General features: G+C 40.7%; 1 protein-coding gene across 3 annotated transcripts in view; it reads right to left on the bottom strand.

Annotated features, from left to right (window-relative positions):
* Positions 1 to 384: 384 nt before the first annotated feature.
* The window catches only part of LOC144500515 (pantothenate kinase 1), a 73,039-nt gene continuing 50,920 nt past the window's right edge, over positions 385 to 22,503 (bottom strand). For all 3 annotated transcript variants that reach the window (XM_078223559.1, XM_078223560.1, XM_078223561.1), the window contains exons 5-7: positions 12,062 to 12,185; positions 7,108 to 7,233; positions 385 to 3,238 (exon numbers count right to left, since the gene is read on the bottom strand). In XM_078223559.1, coding sequence (XP_078079685.1) covers positions 3,179 to 3,238; positions 7,108 to 7,233; positions 12,062 to 12,185 — 310 coding nt within the window. In that variant the 3' untranslated portion in view covers positions 385 to 3,178. The remainder of the gene's footprint in view (positions 3,239 to 7,107; positions 7,234 to 12,061; positions 12,186 to 22,503) is intronic.

Genomic DNA, 22,503 nt, shown 5'->3' with positions numbered 1-22,503 from the left:
AACCATGAACCGACTGAATGACAGACAGAACAGGCCATGACCTACTCTATTCCTATAAAGATCTGGGGCTTGGTGGTTGTTCTGATAATTCAGCCATGTCACTTCCCGATGAAATAGTTAGCTATGAAGGGCTGCTTCGTTAAAGCTTGTGATATTTCCTGCAGTAAATCCTTTTCCTGCAACATGCTGCGATAACCTACACACTGGTCGTTCCTTTCATTCACCCTTTATTTGCTGGTGCATTTCAACTTGGTTGGACTGCTGCAAACTATCTTTAGACCTTACCACACTTACAGTCAATCCATTCCTCAATGCCTGAATGATGTGGGTGACCCACAATAAAGTTGTATTTCTCAAGTAAAATAAAAACGCTACGATTTGAAATCAGACATACCTTGAGTCTTTATTTCAAAATGTAAATTTTATCAGCTTTCCCAATTGGGTTAGAATACACACTGTACAGTTCCATTTTTATACACAATGTGGACTTCTACAAACATAAAACAGACTAAGAACCACTAATACACACCGTTAAACACATTTCAATTAGTGTTATAATTTCAGCTTACGTTCGCTGATGATTGCAGTGTTCATTTCTATTTGCAATTCCTCAGATAATGAAGCAGTCTGTGCCTGCATGCAGCACGAATTCAGGTTTGGGCTGATAAGTGGCAAATAATGTTCACACTGTAAGTGCCAGGCAATGACCATCTCCAAAAAATAACCCTCTTTCCCACCCCTTGTTATGCAGTGTCAATTTGGCAATTCCATCACTGAATGTCCCATCATCAGCATCTTGGGAGGGTTACCATTGACCAGTCACATAAATACTGTAAACTTTAAGAGGTTAGAGGCTGGAAATTCTAAAACAATATCTCATCTCCTAACTCCCCAAAGCCTTTCCACCATCTAGCTATAAGGCACAAGTCAGGAGCGTGATGGAATACTCTCCACTTATCTGGATAAGTGCAGCCAACAATACCGAAGAAGCTCGACACTATCCAAGGCAGCCCATGATTGGCACACCATTCACCACATTAAACATTCACTCCCTCCACCACTGCTGCACAGTGGCAGAAATATGTACCATGTACAAGCTGCACTGCAGCAACTTGGCAAGGCTGCAAACAGCCTCTACTACTTAGAAAGACACATGGGAACACCGCCTCCTCCAAGTCCCACACCACCTTAACCCAAAAATATAATGCAGTTCTTTCATAGCTGGCTCAAAATTCCTACCCAACAGCAGTGTGGGTGCACTTGTTTCACTCCGTCTGCAGTGCTTCAAGGAGATGTCTCATCACCACTTTCACAATGGCAATTATTAGGGATGGGCAACATGTGCCAGTATGGATCCAATGGACCAAATGGCATCCTTCAGTGCTATTCCGAATATACCATTTCATGAATTGAAGAAAAACTATACAAATCGGCAACAAATCTATCCCAGCTCATCTCAGGGTGCTCACTCTTTTCGATTTAACAGGATTAACGCTATGCTGGTGATGTACTTAGTTCATTGAACACATATGAAGTCAGTTTCCATAAATGGTGAAATCAGAACTGAGATGTGCACTCCCTATGGACCAGAGCTGAGCCTCCCATGTGCCAGATTTGGAGGAAATTGATTACCAAAAGTATATAGCTAAGCTAAATTTGCAGAATGGACCCATGATATAATTGAGGCAAAAGTAGACGGAAACTTTTCAGAGAAGGCGCTGAACACTATCTTGGTTCCAAGCTATAGATAGATAAATAGATATACACTGTTGGTGAATTTAAAAAGGTTACTTGAAAATGCTGATAGATGGTGCTTAATTAATAATCATGTCTTTTTTTTTAAAAAAAGAACTCAATGTAAAACAGGATAAAATATAGATAGAGTGACTAGTTACAATAGCATTTAAAAGCTCAAGATTGAAATTAAACTAAATAGATCAACATATATAAGTTGGGAAATGAAGAGTTTTACCAGAACGGACAGACCATTCTAACTAAAATCCAGCACAATGTTACACAGCCAAAGCCAAACAACTCCTGCCATCATGGAAACCAGAAAGAACATTTCTTGTGTTAATCATTTTTAAAAGGCCCTCAATAAAACTGAAGTCATTGTGTCAAAAACATTGCAGTATCAATGGAATGTGAAATATCTTCCACAAAAAAGCCAATTCTTAACCCACATGTACCGACAACGCCAGCAGGTTTTTCCCAGTTTCGTAGTCAAGTTCAACGGTCAGATATACTGCACGCTACAGGTTGTCAGCAGTAATTTCTGACGGTACCTGCCTCAAAATGCATAGTACAACGATGGGAATTCTTGCTCAAATACAATTCTGAAATATCAGACAATGAGCTGTCACAGTACAACGTTTCGCAGTTTGACAATTTTCCCATCATACAGTAGTTTTTATGAAGTGGTTTTTCTTAAAAATAAAGAGAACAAATATTATCCAAGATTCCCACAATTGTGGAAAGGTACCTTCACTTACGTACGTCATCGAGACAAGTGTTCACACAAAGAAAGCTTCTTGTTGTGACCAGACAAGCACCTTCATCCAAACAAATCAACACATCAAGAAAGCATAGGCTTTCAAGCTGGACATTAGATCAGCCACGGTCACTACTTGTGCGTGTTCAAAGGAAGGTCATCCTTTATAAATACTTACACAGGACAGTTTTACAAAGGCAACAAAATCAATGAGCTACACTATTAACAGGTTCATTTCCAGCTTTGTAGTTTCAAATGAAACTAAGGACAGGTCGCGAAATGACATAAAAATACAAATCTTCCAGGTGGTTTTATAAATAATACTCAAATCATTACAGTTTGATCATTCACAAGGCAGTACATCCCAGAAGAGATTCAGAACAGTCCACATTTATACAGAAATTATTTCCAAATATTAATACATAAAACCAGTGGGTTTTGGCTATCTTGCACACTGTTTAAAATATGTACACTACATACAACAGGAGGTTGTTTTACTTCCCTTAGAAACGAGTCTCATTGCAGCACCACAGTAGCTGCTGCAAAGTAAGTAATTTATTCTTAACCTGATGTGAAAACTAAATAGTTAACCGTTTAGTTAGACGGGTTCCTTTCCGGCACTAATTTCTGGACAGTAGCTTTTAAAAATACGAACAATCGGTCGATTCTTGTGGCCTTCTCTGCTCCTCAGTGGGTATCTGTCATCTTCAGTAATTCCAGCAGTGCCCCAACTGCTCCAAAATAACCCTACAAGATGAAGAGGGAACAGATAGGATGGTGGCTTTTCCCAAGGATGATATTTTAAAAACATACAATTATTCAACAATACACAGCAAATTACAGTAATCCCTGACATCATAGATACACAAAATATCCGAGCCACACCCGTGTCAGCGAGATCCAAAGTCAAGCGTTTGAAATTATCTTTCTCTTGATTTATTTATCTTGTTTTTCCTCCTTCCCCACTCTTATTTGAAAATGACTTTTATCCACTCATAACGGAGACACCATTCACCATTCCACAGTGAATTCCTAAGCAAACTTCTCAGAGAATCATAGAATCACTACAGTGCAGAAGGAGGCCATTCCCCTTGATAGTAAGGGGTGATTTAGAATGGCCAATCCACCTAACCTGCACATCTTTGGACTGTGGGAGGAAACCAGAGCACCCGGAGTAAACCCACGCAGACATAGGGAGAACGCGCAAGCTCCACACAGACAGTGACCTGAAGCCAGAATTGAACCTGAGTCTCTGGTGCTTTGAGGCAGCAGTGCTAACCACTGTATCACCCTGCCACCTCTACCACTTTATGTAAAAGTATACAGATTGGTACATCCTTCCAATTGTATTGCTGGGAAAAAAAGAATGCCAACAATCCCACATTTCGCCACATGATGGTGCAATTTATACTTAAAAAAGGGTTTATTCAGATTATTAGCAAACAATTTCAGCAGTATGACATTCATACTCAACACCGACAAAAATAGATCAACATACATACAAAAGAAATCTTTATTTATCTTAACATAGACTGGGATGATAATAGTGTAAATGGCAGGGAGGCACAAGGGTTCCTGGACTATGTTCACAGAGATTTTCTACAACAGTATTCTTCCAGGCTAATAAGAAGGGAAGCGGTACTGGATCTGGTTCTTGGGAATGAGGTGATCCAAGTGGATCAAATATCAGGAGGAGAATGCTTAGGGGGCTTTGATCATTGTATCAGAAGGTTCAGGTTGGCTATGAAAAGGATAAAGAAGAACCCAGGGTAAGAATAATTAACTCGGGGAAGCCAACTTCAGTGAGGTAAGAATGCATCTGAGCCAAATAATTTGGAATCAAAGGTCAGCAGGAAAAACAGTAGTTCAATAACAGGCAACTTTCAAAGAAGTGATGGTTCGGGCACAGTCAAGCTATATTCCCTTAAAAATGACAAAGGGTAAACAATTCTAGAGCCGCCTGGATGCCAAAAATGAATGAGATTAAGATGAAGAAAAAGGTTGTGTGCTTTTGACAAAAGCTGGGTGGATAATACAATGGGGAACCAGGCTGGCTGCAAAAGGTTCAGAGCGGGAAGTAAAAATGCAAAAAGAGAAGCTAAGAGGAAGTATGAAAAGAGACTAGCATAAAAGGGAATCCCAAAGTTTCCTATAGGCATATAAATAGTAAAAGGATGGTAGAAGGTGCAGAGCTGATTAGGAACTAAAAAGGGGATTTACACATGGAGTGAGAATAGCTGAGACATTAAATGAACACTTTTGGGACCCTAGCTCTCCTTGATGTACATTAATGACCTAGATCTCAATGTACAAGACACGGTTTCAAAGTGTGCCGATGATATGAAACTTGGAAACATTATGAGGATAGCGTAGAAATTCAGAAGAAGTTCTAAATAAGGTGGAGTGGGCAGAGAAATGGCCGATTCAGAGAAATGTAAAGTGATTCAGTTGGTAGCAAGAACATGGAGACACAATATCAGACAAAGGGTATAACTCTGAAGAGATGCGGGAGCAGAGGGACCTGTGTGCACATATCATTGAAGGTGACAAGACAGGTTGAGAGAGCCGTTAATAAAGCATACAGTATCCCAGGCTTTATTAATTGGGGCGTGGGGTACAAGAGCAAGGAGATTATGTTGAACTTGTATAAGACAGTAGTTTGGCCTCAGTTGAAGTACCGCATCCAGTTCTGGGCACCGCGCTTTTGGAAAGAGGTGAAAGCATTCGAGAGGGTACAGAAAAGATTAATGAGAATGGCTCCAGCGATGAGGAACTTCAGTTATGAAGATAGATTGGAGAAGTCAGAATAGGTTTCCTTAGAGAAGGCAGAGAGGAAAGTTGATAGAGGTATTCAAAATCATCAGGGGTCTGGAGAGTGTAGATAGGGAGGAACTGTCTCTACTTGTGGAAGGATCAAAAACCAGAGGGAACAGATTTATACCAATTGTTAAAAGAAGCAAAGGCGACACAAGGAATAACTTCTTCACTCAGCGAATGGTAGAGGTCTGGAAAACACTGCCTGACAGTATGGTGGAGGCAAGTTCAATTGAGGCATTCAAAAGGTAATTACACTCATCTGAAAGGGAAAAATGTGCAGAGTTAGAGGGAAAAGGTAGGGAAGTGACACTAAAGGAATTGTATATTTGGAGAGCCGGTGCAGACATGACAGGCGAATAGCCTCCTTCTGCACTGGAATAATTCCATGATTCCATAAAAACTATAGTATATGCACAGATTAAATAAACTACCGGAACTGTTTTTTGTTTCATTAAAGGACACTAGAGCAAATATTGTTGAGTAGGAAAAGAAAAGGAAGCTCCTAACACCCTATGAATGGGCTTTGACCATTTTGAATGCAGTGTGCCCTTGCCATGCGTCAATATGATGTGCGAGGGAAGGGTTGCTGGTGCTGGGGCTACAGTCTGGCCTTGCAGGGATTTTTACTGTTGACAGCAAGGTAGATAGGAAGAGGTATCTTGGAAATTCAGATATGCTCAATGCACATTTTACTGCACAATGGCCAGGCCTTAGGCACAATAGTACGGTGACTAGTTCACCCAGGCATCCCTCTCCACGGGCACTCACTTATCTGTTCAATTGGCGAGGGTAGATTACAATCTATCCGAGGGTATCTTCAATATCTAACAGATGGGGGTGGGCGGGTGATGATGAGTTTTAGTGATTTCTATGGCTGTATGTGCAGTAGTCTATATTTAGTCCAAAGATATGTTTGTGGGGTTTCGGTCCTTGCAGCAAGCTGATATTTGGCAAGTTTTTTTCAAGTTAGAGGTCTATGAAGCAGCGCAGAATTGGTTATGCAAATAATATGGTGCTAATTATCCGTTTCAATTCCTGTCATGTAATTCGTGCAACAGCTTGCCTACAGGACACTTTTGCAATGTCAACTCATACTCCCGACAATTCAATCTTCAATGTCTAAATGCATCCTTTTGCTTCCAGACACGCGTTGTTCGCTTTCTCCGAGTGTAACTTTTAAAAAATCTTGTGATGCACCACTGTCAGAAGATACACTCGAGTTACTATAACCGACGGGCCTTTACTTCCGTGTGTTTGCTTTTTGCAGCATCTCAGCTGTGTAAACACACTGCTGACCTCCTGAGGTGGAAAACGGTTGCTTGCTTTCTGACAGAAGCGGACTGTTGTGTTGTGTGGAGTCAGGTAGAAGCAGTCTCATTGTTGTGGCTTCCCACAGATCTAATCTATCATATAACATTATGCTGACAGCTCCATCTACTGGTGTGATACTTGATATCAGTGAAATCTGCAGCACTTGCCAAGCTACCTTGGGGCCTGATACGACGACTGTAAAAATTATGACCTTGTTGCATCCGTCCTTATACAGTGATAATACCTGGACTTAAGGTTCCAAGTTCATTCATGTATTTGGCAAATTAAACTCCAGTCTAATTAATTTAATAACCTTATTCCAACATCATAGATTTACACCAGGCATCCTCCTTGACATGAGTTTCTATGTTAAGTGACTCTGCTTGGTTTAATTAATTAAATCAGGTGGCAAAACCTTGCTCTGGTTTCGATATATTCAGTTAAACACAACCCAACTAATGCTATAATACAGTATTGCAGATACTCACCTCATGCTCCAAGAACAAGGCTTTCAGTTGCCCACTGGACCAATAATCCATAGCATAAGCTAGTAACTTCATGGAGACCATATTGATTCGCAGGAAGTTTCCAACAAACACCACCCTGTTGATGTTCTGCAATAAGGCCATGATAGAGAAAATTAGGATTTAAGACAAAAAAACAATGTAACTAATTTTCAGAAATCTCTACTGGATAATCAAGCTGTGAGATGTTGAGTTAATCAGACTAGGTTTACTTTGTCTCTGAGTGACATAGAGTAGGCTTTCAACTAAGGGACTGGCAAGGGCACAACTGGGCTCAGTGTCACCAGGTGCAGATGGAGTGGGGGAGAAAATAACAGCCAGGGCTTCTGTTCCGGACCCGATAGAAAACTGCACCCAAGGGTTGGAAAGGTATAGCTCGGTCTAACAACATACTGATATTTATGTCTGGGGTTGCATAATTAGAATGGCTGCCCCTCCCAGAATCATCTACAGGCCCTGGAACGATAACTTAAGGATGAGTCCGCTTAGGGGAGGGAAAGAGGAGCCCTAATCTCCAGTTTGTTGTATTTTCAAAAGCGGAGTAAAAAGGGGGCTCACTCCCTTATCTCTCGCACATATTCTTTTTTCTGCCCATCCACAAAAAATGATAAAATGTTCTGGTTCACCAAATATTCCACTCAACTGCTTGGAAGACAGTGCACCTTGCAAACCTTTCCAATATCCCCACCCCCGGAACATAAACTATGAAAGTTAATATAGAAGCATAGTTTCTCGGTCTGCTATTTTATCACAGCTAGTTTTAAAAGGGCCTGACACGTCCATTAAAATATCGGGCTACGGAAGGTTCAGACCATCATTTTGAGGCCAATTTTTGAATTGGAATCATACTAATCACAATGTAAGCAAGACCAAATCCCAGAAGCTTTTGAAAGAACAAACTTCCATCTTTCACATTTTAAAGACTATATCCAACAACATTCATTTTCAATTGGCTCAATATTGTCATTGAATCTTAATAGTACAATAGAAATAGGCCATAAACAGAAATATATCAGTTTAATTCATTTTAATGTACACAGGCACTTAATTAAAATGATGAATCACAAATTATAATACAAAAGTCCATATCGAATGTTTCCTCACAAAAAGCAATGGTTGGTGCAACACAGACAGGAAACTTGCAGCACTGAGTCCAAGATGCCTGTCCCTGCACTTTGATAGCCCTGTACAATGCTGCTTGATCTCCATGCTACAAGGCAACACTGTAAAGAAGCTCAAAGCACAGAGAACCTGTCACGATTGATCAGTTATAATTTCGTAAGATCTTCAGCTTGGATTTTTTTTTAGATAAACCATGCAAACCGTTGATATTCCAGACGATTTTATCCTTTGGTGTCTTTCGCGGCAGAGTAAAAAATCTCAAATGTTTTCGATTTTTTGGTGTGAGGCACTAATGCAAATACTGCTGCACTTGCACAAAACCTTTGTCCAAACTTTAGGAAAAGTAACCCTTGTTTTAATGGGCAGGGTGTATGGGAGGTCAGGAATGGTGGGTGCAAAGCAGGCAGCCAGGCCTTATTTCAATAAATCTCTCAGAGTCCCACTTGGACTTGCTAACAGGCAATGGTAGGAATTTGAGGGTGCAGCTAGGGAACTGTGGGATTGGGTGTACGATCGGGCGTACGATCGGGCGTGAGAGCAAATCCTGAGACACTCGCACTCATTCAAGCCTATTGAAGACCTTAATAAGGAAGTGCGTGTCTGGGAAACACTGGTTCATGATCGCCCTCCGACAGATGTGACATGATGGAGAGGCTGTCACTGTTCCCTCAGGCAGGTTTCCAACTTAAGTTGTACATCAGGACCCAGGCTACATATTTAAAGAAGGACCTGCTTCCTTCCTGCAGGGTACCCTCGTTGCTTGCTCAATATCTGGACGAGTGAAGAAAGGCAGCAGGATCACTGACTAAGCCCCTTCCCTTAATTTAGCTGTCTCCTCCCTTCCAGTTTTTGCCAAGTGAGAATTTTTAAGTTTAGTTAAAATTGGGGCCACAACGTCAGCTACCTAGGGGAAAACAGTGTGATCACTGTGGGAAGCTTTATAGCAACAGCTAAAAAAACAACTTGCAAATCAACAAGTAATGGTGTTAGACAGTAGGATTCCTGAGACTCTCCTCCTGCATGCTACATCAGCCAGTGGGAGGATGCAGAAGTGGTCCATTACACAACCACTGATGAATGGTAAATGTTAGGTTCTGGAAGAGAACCCCAGAGCATATGGACAAGAATGAACTAATGGAAGACAGCCAGGATGGATGTCAAAAGATATATCACATTTGACCAATTTAGTTGAAATATCGGAGGAGGTCACTTGCATGGTGAACACGATACATGTTGGCTGGATGGACTTCAGGAAGGTACTTGATCAGGTTTGGGACAAAAGATTTAGCAAATATGATGACATAGATTATTAATCAATTGAGAGGGGGAACGTAGAAAAGGAGAGAAATTAATTTACCCTAATTAGCTGCATGTGGCAAGTGATATTCCCACAGGGATTCGTCTCTGCGCCTCAACTTTTCACCACATACATTAACTGATTAAAAGAAGAAGCAGAGTATTGCATATCCAAATTTGAAGATGACATTAAGTTGTGCGGCTAGATTCAGGAAGTTAAAGAGGGGCATAGATCGATTAAGTGAATGAGCCAAATTATGGCAGATGGAGTTCAACATGGAAAAGTACGAGTTCATCCACCCTAGACCCAAGAAAGATAAATTAGAATATTTCTAACGGAGAGAGATTAGGAGCGCAGATGACATTGCTGGTGAGTTCGGCCACACTGGAACAAGATCAGAAAGCACTGAAAATCTGAAGGTATCTTCCCAGATACACTGTGGATTCTGGGACAAAGGATAGGCGTTTTTCAAGTAAAGGGAGTAGGGGATGTGGAGCAAAGACAGGTAAATGGAGCTGAGATACAGATCAGCCATGGTGAATGGTGGAACTGTCTCAAGGAGCTGAGTGGCCTATTGCTGTAAGAAGAACAAAGGAGGTGGGAAACAAAGGCAAGAGTTTGAGGATGACTTGTACGTCTTGAGATCATAGGTGGGTCTTTGATGTGAAACCGATTTCTTTTGGTTGAGTGGGGGAATGGAAAAATCACAAACACTTTAAAGGTGCTTCTTAGGTTCTGCAGAAATATCACTCGCAACAAGGCTTTGCTCCCCTGCCAAAGTTAAACCATTATTGGTGTTTTCTTTCCACAAATTTTTATTCCATCCAAAAAAAAACAAATTCAAATCGAATCCAATCCATGGTTCCCACAAGAGAGACAAACAAGATCCAAGCTGACAAGGTGAGGCATTGCACCCAATCTTGGGCTTGATCTGATGTTTCAGTTTTGCCAAAAGGCTGAGATGGCTTTCAAAAATTGCATCAGGTAACATCCCGGTTAAACCTCATCGGCTACCCTGATCATTGACTCAACCCTAGCCTGAAAGATCAACTTGCCTAATCGTGTAGTTAACTGGCAGGAGAGAGTCAAAGTCCTGCTTGATCATGGCTCCATCCCTGTCAGGTAAGTATTGGTATTTATTATTTCATATTCTTGGATCAGCATGATGATCATAACCCAGCTGGCGAGAAAAAGATCTGGTCCACCTCCCATTCTTCCCTAAGGCTTACTGTGATTGTTACTTTCCCCAATGGAGGGGAACTGCAGGAAGCAACACATGATATACTCAGAAAATTAGCTTAAAACCGAAGCCTGCATCATGGGAATGTATTCTATTTGACGGAGGCTGACACATGGTTTAGATTAAATCATTAGGATTCCACAGAAGAATGCTAAGTTAGCACGTGGTGTCCAGTTACTGCAATTTAAGCAGCAAAGCATTAGCGTAAGAATTATAGCTAGTTAGGAGCCAAATGTCTGCACTGCATTGATTCTGCAAAGATATGATGTTTATAGTTATCCAGCATTGTCATATCCTTTCCATAAATTGCACTTCATTTCCACTGGAGAACAAGTGTATGTGCTGTGACAAAAACGGAAAATGCTGGAGAAAGTCTGGGTGACCCTTCGTCAGAGCTGAGCTCCGTCCGGAGGTCTGACGAAGGGTCATCAGATTCGAATCATTGGCTCTATTGTCTTTGCTGTCAGACCTACTGAGTTTCTCCAGCATTTTCTGTTCTTGTTTCGGATTCCAGCATCCGCGGTATTTTGCCTTTATCTTATGTGCACGCTGTGACATTGTCATCCACTGGGGTAGTAGCATATGATACAAAGATCACATGATAACAGTTTCAGAATCGATGGTTTTAAAACAAGTTAGCTGACATTATCCCTCCAGGTCTAGAAAGAGGCTCCCTTTCAACAACGCTTTGGCATTCCACGTCAAGGATATTCCTGGATTATTTGGCAGCCCCCAGAGACCAATAAATAACCAACTCTAGCGTTACTGACAAAAAAAAGTAACAAATTGATTAGTCACTGGCATCTGACCCTCCACGATTTGGATTCATGACCTGGCATGGGCTTTCTTCACTGTAAACGGGAATGATTTGATTTGAACAAACACAAGAACAATGTCATGTAACAAAAAAATGAACCTTCCCAGTTATGTTTCTGAATATCAACAGTGTGCAAAAAGTAACATCGCAGTCTAATTTTAAATCAGTTTCTTCTGGTGCTAATTCATTTGAAATATGCAACAATTTGAATTTCGCAATGTCAACAACACAGTAAAGTGTGAATTTTAGTGCCACCAAGAAAAAATTGAACCAGCAGACAATTTGAACAAAATAAATCCAAATTACAAATAGGCTGCATTTTAGCTCGGCATCATTGAGACTTTATTCCCTCTGATGTACCCGTAGTCGAGACTCAATTTACTGCAATTGACAAATAATGTAACCAAACAAAATAAAGTAATCTATATTAACAAGTGCTTACCTCATTCAGTGCACACATGCGAGCTATGGATCCAATGTTGTTTGTGATAGTGACCAGTGTCGCTCTGGCCAAATCTTCCTTGCTGATGGAATCACGCTTCTCCTTACTCATCATGTGACCAAAGCTGTAGGAGTTTTTAAAAAAAGCAATGATTGAAGACATGAGGAGAAACCTTCAAACTATTTCTGATTGCTCAAACTTTGATTTACAAAGATGCCTATACAGGTTATTTCACATTTTAAAAATCTACTTGGCCTACCCATGTCTCAAGGCTTCAAATCAGAGTGAGGTTATCCACTGATATCCCAGTGGCTTGACCATATAAACGAAAGTAGACAGAACATGCAAATACAAATGCACTGGACAAATCCAATCTAGACTGTTACACAACACAGTTCCAAACACTTGCACTCAATCTGGTCAAAATCAATTCCACAGTACATCTGAGGTTTGATTTTCCCCAAAATAAAACTAGCTTCACAATTGACTTGCTATCAACTCTCAAAATCACAACAGAGTGTTACAGTAAACCAGGTCTGTGACAATACTTTCCTCCACACTAACACATAGATATATTAACAGGGGTAGACCACTTGGTCCCATGAGTCCCACCGTGACTAGACTTTTTCAAATTCCTCCTTTAATTCTTTGTAGTATTATCTTTAACTTGCCCACTTTATTTCACGAACCAGAAGGAAAGGGTCACTTATACTTCATTCTAATCTTTGTAATCTTGAAGACCTTTTGGTCTTTAACTTCAGTTCTGACAGAAAAAAGTCTCAACTTCTCAAAGTCGCTCTTCATCTCTGGTAATACTGCAGTGAATCTTTTCCATTGAGTGCATATAATTTCAACAATTATGTGCTTAAAACTGCATACAGCACCACTAACTAGTCTTGGACAAATTCCTGTATCTCCATGCTTTTTATATTCTACATCTCTAGTATAATGCACAGGGTGAGAGAACACTACTGATCCCTATTCCCTTCTCTGCTGAATGTAATCGGTTAGCTTTGAGAAGATGTGTGTGTTTCTTAACTTCTAAGTGCTTGGACAATTTGGATAATCAGCAGCAAGCTTTTTGTAAGAATGTTTATTCACACGCATACCAAAATCTAATGCAATGGCACTCACTCACGCAGCCGAACACACAAACACACACGAGAGAAGTGCAGCTGAAGAGAATAATGCGCTTTTACAAATTAGAAACAAAAGGAATAGTTCACAATTTGCGTCATTGTCCTGTTCTGGAAAACGTGTGTTGCCGGCTTGACGGAAAGTATGTCTTCACTCCTGAAGCGCAGTTTAGTTAACTTGAGCAGCCAGAGTCATGTGCCAAAGCGTTTTCCAGGGTTCTCTCAAAGAGCTGGACTTCTGCAGGTCGCAAAGTTGTCCCTTGTCGTCTTGATGCTAAAAGGTTAGCTGATAGTATTTTTGGGCCCAAGAAGGCATAGGCTTGGAGATGTTACAGTCTTCGGTTCTCAAGGTATAGATGTTACTGTCCTTTCTTTTGCTGCTATGTCTTTATGTAGTCAGCACTTTCAAGATTAAAACTGAGACCAACATGGCTGCACTACCACGTGGCTTCTCACAGCTCCCTTTACAAAATGTGGTTTGGCCTTGGGTTGATTAACCATAACCTCGTTTAATGTTTGAAGAGATTCATTCTGAGGAGAGTTGAGACAATTGCCACCTTGGTTTCAGAAAGACCCATTCAGCTCAACCCATTTGGAAGCTCTCAGGATAACACCTTTTAGTCTGGAGTGCAACATTTTGTCCTTGTGAGACAGTGTGGGAGTTTTGAATTCACAGATCAGGTCAGCCATCTTTTGCAGCATATACCACCCATTTTAATGGAAAAATCAGTTCCAAAAGATTGCACACCAAGTAAAAGTTCATATTTTACAAGTTATGGATATGACTGCCTTTATGGGCATGACATCATCGCTGCATGGGAAGAAAAAAATGGAATCTTGATTCCATTTTGTAAATAACATCGTTTTCAAGGTAAAGCAAGAGAAATAATTAACACATTCTGGACATCCATACATTAATCTTATAGCTAATACAGCTGACATTGTCTGCAGCAGCCATTTTTCTGCTTCAAGCTCACGTTTTTCATCATCTTTTTTAGATGAGGTACAATTATAAGTGAATTTCTTCTGGTGTTGGGTCCTGTTCAGAAAACCCAGAGCCCTTTCTACTTTCCCACTTTTTAAATGCTGGTTAGGTATTGTCAAGCAGAATTGGATATTCACCAACATCTATTTGGATGTGTTCGGACATTTTATGATCAGCAGACATGTAATGTTTGGAGAGTTTTAGGCTAAGTGGAAACTCAAATTTGTCCTTGAAGGGGTCAAATTTAACAGGTTGTTGTAGAGACATCTTTTCTGTTCCAAGGTTTGTCTGGTGTAAATTTCTGCTACTGTTCTTTGTGGGTTCTAAAGTTAAATTGCTAAGTTCAGTCTGCTCGGAATTTCGAACTGGACGATTTGATTCTCCAGTGGAGAATTGCAATAATGTGACTTATTTTCCTTGTGGTTTTCACAAGTGCTGTTCATCTTGGGGTGCATTTATTACTTTCTCTTTTGCCTTTATGTAGGGATGGGTTTTCTCTCAATCAGCCCCATGTCTTGTGGGACACTATTGTTCACAAGTGGCTGTCCTGCTTCTGCTGCACTCCCTTGTGAATTTAAACTAGGTGAAGCATCTCCTTCTTGCTTCCCTTTTTGGGAACCAAGGATAGATTTTGCCAACCATTCACCTGGCACTTCTTAATCCCAGCATCTTAACTTTCCTCTGGCTCCACCTTGGCCTCTTGAAATTCTACTAGTTTTCCTTCAGCCTTCATAATCCTTACTGGCCCTATTGTTCATGTGGGATTTTTGGGACGTCCTTCTGCAACAGTGTAGAATTTCACTTATTCTTCTCAGTTACCCCAGATCCGTGGGACTGTTGTGGACCTCAATCATCACTCCCCCCACTCCACCTCCCCCGCACAAAGTACCTGACGCCTGCCAAATAGTTTCACAGCAATAGGTTGACCTCCCGCATTGGTAAGCTTGGAATGACACTGACCATCAATACATGGTGACCAACTTACCACGTAGATGAATTTCAACTAAAGAAACATTCATTTCGTAAACCCATGGTACTTGAAGACAATTGGTATCCCCAAGAATAGTTCTCTCTTTTCTCGGTGCCTGGAATACAAAAGGAGTAATTTTCCTTTTGCAGAAAAGGTTCTGGTAGGTATTCTGACCTTCAGGTACATTGGAGCACATGTCCACCACCTTCATGGCTACAGACAGTGTCTTGGCTGCAGTGCCCTGTGTTGATCTTTTTTTGGAGAGTGCTTAGATTTTTTCACACTGAAAAAACACTGGGTGTCCCCATGCTGGTTTACCAGCCAGGTTCCTTCCTCTGCAGACCATTTCTGCTTGTCTACAACCATCCCAAGCCTGTATGGGTTCCTAGATCTCAGTTTATTTTGTGTTAAAGACTTGTGTTAAACTAAAGTCAACACCTATGATGGCTGCTCCTCTGGCATTTGAAACTCCTTGTCCCTCTACATTTTTTTAAGGCCAGTGAGGAGGCAATTTTTGAACTCCTCCAGCCGGAATGCCTCTCTCAATCTTTTGTAAGTGGGGTCAGTTTTGAACACACACACCCACCAGTTGAATGAAAGTTGTTTCATTTTCAAGTGGGCTTTAAACGAGTGTTCCTTTATCGCTGGTGGTGTGCTTCCATTACTAATTCATAAACACTTCTTGTTTACTCTGTTTCAAGAGCTTTCTTCAAAAAACAGGGAATAAACAGGTGCTGGGGGGTAGGTACAGGGGAAATGTTTGGGGAAAGATTTCACACAGAGGGTGGTGGGCGAGTGGAATCGGCTGCCGTCAGTGGTGGTGGAGGCAAACTCAATGGGACTTTTAAGAGACTCCTGGATGAGTACATGGGACTCAATAGGATGGAGGGTTATAGGTAGGCCTAGAAGGTATGGATATGTTCGGCACAACTTGTGGGGCCGAAGGGCCTGTTTGTGCTGTAGTTTTTCTATGTTTCTAAACCTCACAGGCTTTTCTTGTTATTTGGCCCTGCATCAGGAAGAGTCCAAATTTCTTCAGGCCATTTTAACCTGCTTTTAAGTTTCTCAAAGGCTATTAAAAATATGTCAATGTCATCTTCCTCAAATTTCGGTACTGAGAAAATTTCAAGAAATCAAAGTTTGGCTCTGAACTCAGGCCACATGAATTTCTGGTGGCTCCTGTTCTATATGAAGATAGCATTCGCCAGGGAGGAATTATCTGTCTCATTTACGTTTCCAACTTCTTGAACTTTTTCCATCCGGAAAGCTCTGTCTCCTGGTATTCTCGGTCTCATTCTTGAAACCCCAATTCCAGTCTCTGCTCTTCCAAGTTAAAGCTTGCCGAGGTAACCTGGCCTATTTCAGGCTCCATATCGTCTGTCTGTTTCCAGTTATGGGGTGAGGGAAAATGACTCAGCCTGCAATTTTAGCACCTCAGGTGCTTCATACAGACTTGCACCTGCTTAGCTATTGCTCTCAACTGTTCAATCATTAAGGTTGTTCACCTATGCCAAGTTAAATCCTCCTGTTCTAGGAATGATTTCATGTTAAAGTTAGACATTCGACTTTCTAGTGTTAATATATGAAAAGCCTGCTGTAGTCATTTTTTTTGTTAAAGAAATAATTTCAGCTCGTAAACTTTTCCCTTTTGCTTCCAATTTATTCTTTAAAATTCAACCAATTTATTTCAATTGTCCTGAACCCAGGTACAGTCCCCAATTCTATTAGAACACTACTGATCCCATTTCCCTACCCTACTGTCCATTGATCAGTTAGCTTGAGAAGGTGGGTGTGTTTCTTAACCCAAACATGTGAACAATTGATTAACCAACAGTAAGTTTTTCGGTGGTGTAAATATAGAAAATTGTTTATTCGCACGGTCAATTCAAAATTTAATGCTAGAGCACTCACTCACACAGTCAAACACACAAGGAAAGTACAGTTGAAGAGAATAGTGCACTTTTACAAGTTATAAACAAAAATAGCTCATAATCCATGAGGTTGCCCTGTTGGAAAACACACTTTGCAGGCTTGATGGAAAGAACGTCTTCACTCCTGATGTGTCATTTAGGTCATTGGAATTGCCAGAGTTATGCCCCAATGTGTTTTTCAGGATTCCCTCGAACAGATGGACTTTCCGCAGTTCACACAGTTAGTTACCTGTAGTCCTGTTGCCAGAAGGTCAGTTGGCAATATTGGTGGACCCAAAAAGGAACAGGCTTGGAGACCTTACGATGTTACAGTTTTTCTGCTTCTGCAGTGTCTTTCTGTAGTCAGCACCTTAAGATTAAAAGGGAGATCAACGTGGCTACCATGTGTCGCTTCTTTCACCAAATATGGTTTAGTCCTAGGTTGATTAGCCACAACCTGATTTAATGTTTGAAGATATTCATTCTAAGGAGGGTTGAGACAATCACCATCTTTGTTTCAGAGAGACCCACTCAACTCAAGAATGTCATTTGGATGGTCTCAGGATATGGGCAGTTGACACATCTTAGTCTGGAATGTACCGTTTTGTCCTTGTGAGATTTTTAATTCACAGATCAGATTAGATGACCCTTAGCAGTCATCTTTTGCAGCACATACTGTCCATATTGACGGAAAAGTCAGTTCCAAACGATTCCACACTAAGTAAATTTCCTATTTTGAAATTATGAACATGACATGCATTTACTGGGCATTATACTAAATGGGCTAAATAACTTGTCCGGTTGTCTTGAACGCTCTATGTAACATCACACAAGGACTCTTTGCTCTTTTATTCTATCCAACTTCTTCCTAGTTTAAGGTGTTGTTACTTATCCTATTCTTGCTTACACGGAGTTTTACTTCCCATTTTCTATAATGACTTTTACTTGCTGCTTATTTGGCCATCCTGCTAGTCGATTGACTGTTCTCCTGAAGTATTTCACATCCCTTACAACAATTTTTCACTCCCCCTTCCCCTAAATGTATCAACAAATCTCAATATAGTTCCATCAATTACAAAGTCTAGTCTAGTCTAGTTAGGGGTGTCACAGTGCTTAGCACTGCTACCTCACAGCACCAGGAACCTGGATTCAATTCCGGCTTCGGGTGATTGTCTGTGGTTTCCTCCGGGTGATCCAGTTTCTTCCCACAATCCAAAGATCTTCAGTTTAGGTCGACTGGCCATGCTAAACTGCCCGTCAGGGAGATTAGTAGCGCAAATACATGGGGTTAGGGGAATAGGGCCTCGGTGGGATTGTTGTCAGTGTCGGTTCAATGGGCCAAATGGCCTCCTCCTGCACTGCAGGATTCTATGATCATTCATATTTTTGATCAATAAGAGTAGCTTGGACGCAAAATTCTGTGGAATACAACTCACCACATCTTTCCAATCTAACTTCCTTTTATCCGTACCCATTGCTTTCTGCTCGCCAACTATCTCCCTATCCATGCGGCCGCTTCCCCTTAGAGTAAAAATAATGGAATTAAGTCTCTCATGTGTTACCTTGTCAATTGTTTCTTGAAATTCTGTTAGAACCAAATCCACTGCATTTCCGTTATCTCGCTGCTGTATTATTTCTTCAAAGAATTCTATCAGGTTGTTCAAACAATGATTGGCTCCAAATAACTTATTATAGAATCTGACAGCTTATTGTGTCTAATTTTCTGGAAAGGGTCATTACATATGTTTTGGCATAGATGTCTTTTCTACAAAATATTTGAAAATTGCAGTCAAATCCTTGGATAGATCTTTACTAGCTTCTCTCAGGTTCCTCAGATATAAGCCACAAGTATCTAATGATTTGTCCAACTTGTGCTACAGTAACTTGTTTCCGATCATCTATCCTTGAATAACTTCCACAAACATTTAACACTCAAATTTTCATGATGCTACAACCTTACAGAGAATAATCTCCGGATTACCTGAACGACGTACAAATTGGCATAGGGTACATAGAATTAGAGCGATGAATGCGTGGCTCAAAGACTGGTGTGGGAGAAGTGGGCTCTCGCTCGTGGTGCAATGCACCAAGTTCTGGGGAAAGTAGGGGCAATACTGTTGGGTTGGTCTACACCTGACCCACGTTGGGTTCAATGTACTAGCAAGCTACATAACTAGGAAAGTAGAGGGGGCTTTAAACTAAACAGTGGGCAGAAGGGATCAAATTTGGAAAGCTGTGTTAAATTAAGCAGAGACAAGACATGAGAGAAAGATATTAATGTGGAAAATGATAAACAGGCAGCAACAGGCATGGACACAGAGGACAAATTCGTAGGTAGTGGGATTACTAGAGGTTACAAAAATAATAAAAGAACAAAACTAAAAGCTTTATATCTCAACGTCCATAAGCATTTGAAACAAAGACGATGAACCTATAGTGCTAATAGAAATAAAATAGTATGATCTGATCGCCATTACAGAGACATTGCTACAGGATGACAGGTTAGGATCTGAACATTGAAGGGTACGTCAAATTTAGGAAGGGCAGGAAGCTAGGAAAAGGTGTGGCGGGGGGGCTCTCTAGACTAAGGATAGTATTCGGACAAGAGAGAGAGATGACCCAGGCTCAGGACATCAGGATGTAGGTGTGGTTTGAGTAGAGATGACAATTGTAAAGGCAAGAAGTCACTTTTGGGAGTGGCGTACAGGCATGAGGAAATCATGGAATGTTTTTGAGATAGTTTCTTAAAACAGCATGTTCTGGCACCAACCAGAAAGCAGGCTATACTAGAGCCAGAATTGTGCAATGAGATAGGATTAATTAATGACCTTATAATGAAAGCACCCGTAGGTAGCAGCATTCATGACGAGACTGAGTTTTACATTCAGTTCAAGAGAGGAGTGTGCGTCTAAGAATAGTATTTCAAACTTAAATGAGGGCATGAAAGCAGAGCTAGCTAAGTGAACTGGCAAATTAGGTTGCAGGATAGGTCCATAGAGATACAGTGGCAGACATTTAAAGGGACGTTTCAGAATACACAGAATAGGTACATTCCAACGAGAAAAAAATTCCAAGGGGAGGATCCATCATCTGTAGTTAAATAAAAAAGTTAAAAGATATCAAATTGAAAGATGAAGCATATAATTATGCAAAAGGGGTGGCAGGTAGGAAGATTAAACAGAAGACCAAAAATGAATAATGGAAAAGATGATGGCAGGTGGATTGATTTTTTTTTAAAATCAGTCTTCTCCAGAGGATACAAGAAACATCCCAGAAATAGCTGTAAATCAAGAATTGGAAGAAACTCAAGAAAATTGCAATCACCAAAGAAGTGATTCAGAACAAGATTCTGAGCGGTATTGACAGGTTGGATGTGAAGAGAATGTTTCCTCGTGGGAGAATCTAGAACTGGGGTCAGTATTTAAAAATAAAGGATCATCCATTTAATACGGAGATGAACAGAAATATTCAACTCTGAGGATTGTGAATTTTTGGAAGTCTCTTCCTCAAAAGGCATTGGAAGCAGAGTCTTTGGGTATTTTTAAGGCACAGGTGGGTCAATTTTTGAAAAGCAGTGATGGAAAAGATTACAGAGGGTAGGTGGGAAAATGGAGTTGAGATTACCTCAGACCAGCCTCGATCTTATGAAAAGGCAGAGCAGGCTCGAGGGGCCAAATGGGCGACTCCTGTTCCTAATTCGTATATTTGTGATAGTCATCTCTCTTATGAAAGCTGACTCCTTATTTTGCTATACGTTAATTCTCCACTACAAACTTGCTCCATTTCTTAGTGGCTCAACTTTAACCTTGGCTCTTGCCATTAATGGTCCTGCAGACAGCATTTCAGTCCTTTTTTTTTAAACCAACTTTCTCCCTCACTGTACGAGGGTACAACAGTGTAACGATCATGTTTCAGGACTGATAATCCAGGGTAAGCTAGTGCAAGAGTTGTTGTTGTTGCACTGTTCTTCCAAGGTGTATCAATATGGTGGTTACATCACTGGATTAATAATCCTGGGCACAGTGAGGTAGTGGTTATATTACTGGCCTAGTAATCCAGGATACTTAGCACGTAATGCTTAGGTCACTAGCCTAATAATCCAAGCGACAGTAGCAGGGCTGGTGATAAGGTGGTTAATGGACATACAGGATACTTCCCTTCATTAGCCAAGGCTTAGAGAATAGGAGCAAGGAGATTATATCAAACACTAGGTTAGACCACAGCTAGAGATCTGTATACAGTTCCAGTCATCGCATTACAGGAAGGATATGATCACACTAGAAAGGGTAGGGGTGAAACCACGAGGACATGGAAATTTCCAATTATTAGGAAAGATTGGACAGGCAGAGCTTGTTTTCCTTGGAACAGAAGTCGCTGAGGAGAGATTTAATTGAGGTATGCAAAATGAAGGTGCCCGGTAGGAAATAGGTAGAATCCATTTCTATTTATAGAGAATTCAATAACCAGGAGACATTAATTTGAGGTAAATGGCAGAAAGATCAGAGTGGATTTGAGGAGAAGCTTTTCCACTCGGAGAGGAGTGCAAATCCGGCACTCCCTGCCCGAATGGGAGCTAAAGGTAGAAACTTTCATCACATTTAAGAAAACACTTGGATATGCACTTCAAGTGCCCTAACTGACGGTTACAAAGTCAGAAGGCGTGATTAGGCTGGACATCCTCTTTTCAGCCGGTGGAGAACTGTGCCAACTGAATAGCTTCCTTATGTACTATAAACGTTTCTATGTTTACCTCACCAAGTTATTCTTTTACAGTCAAGAATCCATGTCCTCAACTTTTCATTTTCTTTTTCTAGTCCTAGTAGTTATATTGTGGTCACTCTTTCCCCAAATGTATCCCTACTTTCAGGTTGTCTGCTTGCTCCAGTTCATCATATAAGACCAGGTTCCTTCCCATGTTGGAGTTTTCACTCAGAAAATCATTCTGAACACTCTGCAAAAAGAAAACCTCCTTCCCTCAATCAATCATATTCCATATTCTTATTTACCAGCTAATTAAAATCTACTCTTGTAACTTGGTGATGCATGTTGACTACAACATGCATCTTTAATGGTCTACGAATGTCACCCTCAATTTCCTTCCCACTGTTCAGCAGTCTATGATATGCCTCCAATAACATGATTGAACATTGCTATTTAAATCCTTTTGCTGCTTAATATACTAGCACTCCCTAACTTCCTTCTGTTTCTAATCTGTGCCACTTCAGCTGTCCAGCAATACAGCTTGGGATCAGGATGGCAGGTGAATCACTAAATATAGAGGCAAGTTGGCTTGGCTTCCCATTTTAAACATGCGAAAGATACCACTACAAAAATACCCAGAGGCTTGTTGGAAGTAATTAACACAATTTGAGAAGCTTCAACGATAATAGACTCTCAATGACTACAACAAAATTCTAACCAACATGGCTTACTTTGCAGTA

This window comes from Mustelus asterias, chromosome 11 (assembly GCF_964213995.1).
Source record: "Mustelus asterias chromosome 11, sMusAst1.hap1.1, whole genome shotgun sequence".
NCBI classification, from domain to species: domain Eukaryota; kingdom Metazoa; phylum Chordata; class Chondrichthyes; order Carcharhiniformes; family Triakidae; genus Mustelus; species Mustelus asterias.
Note: the sequence above shows the minus strand (reverse complement) of the source record. Positions and strands in the feature narration are given on the sequence as shown.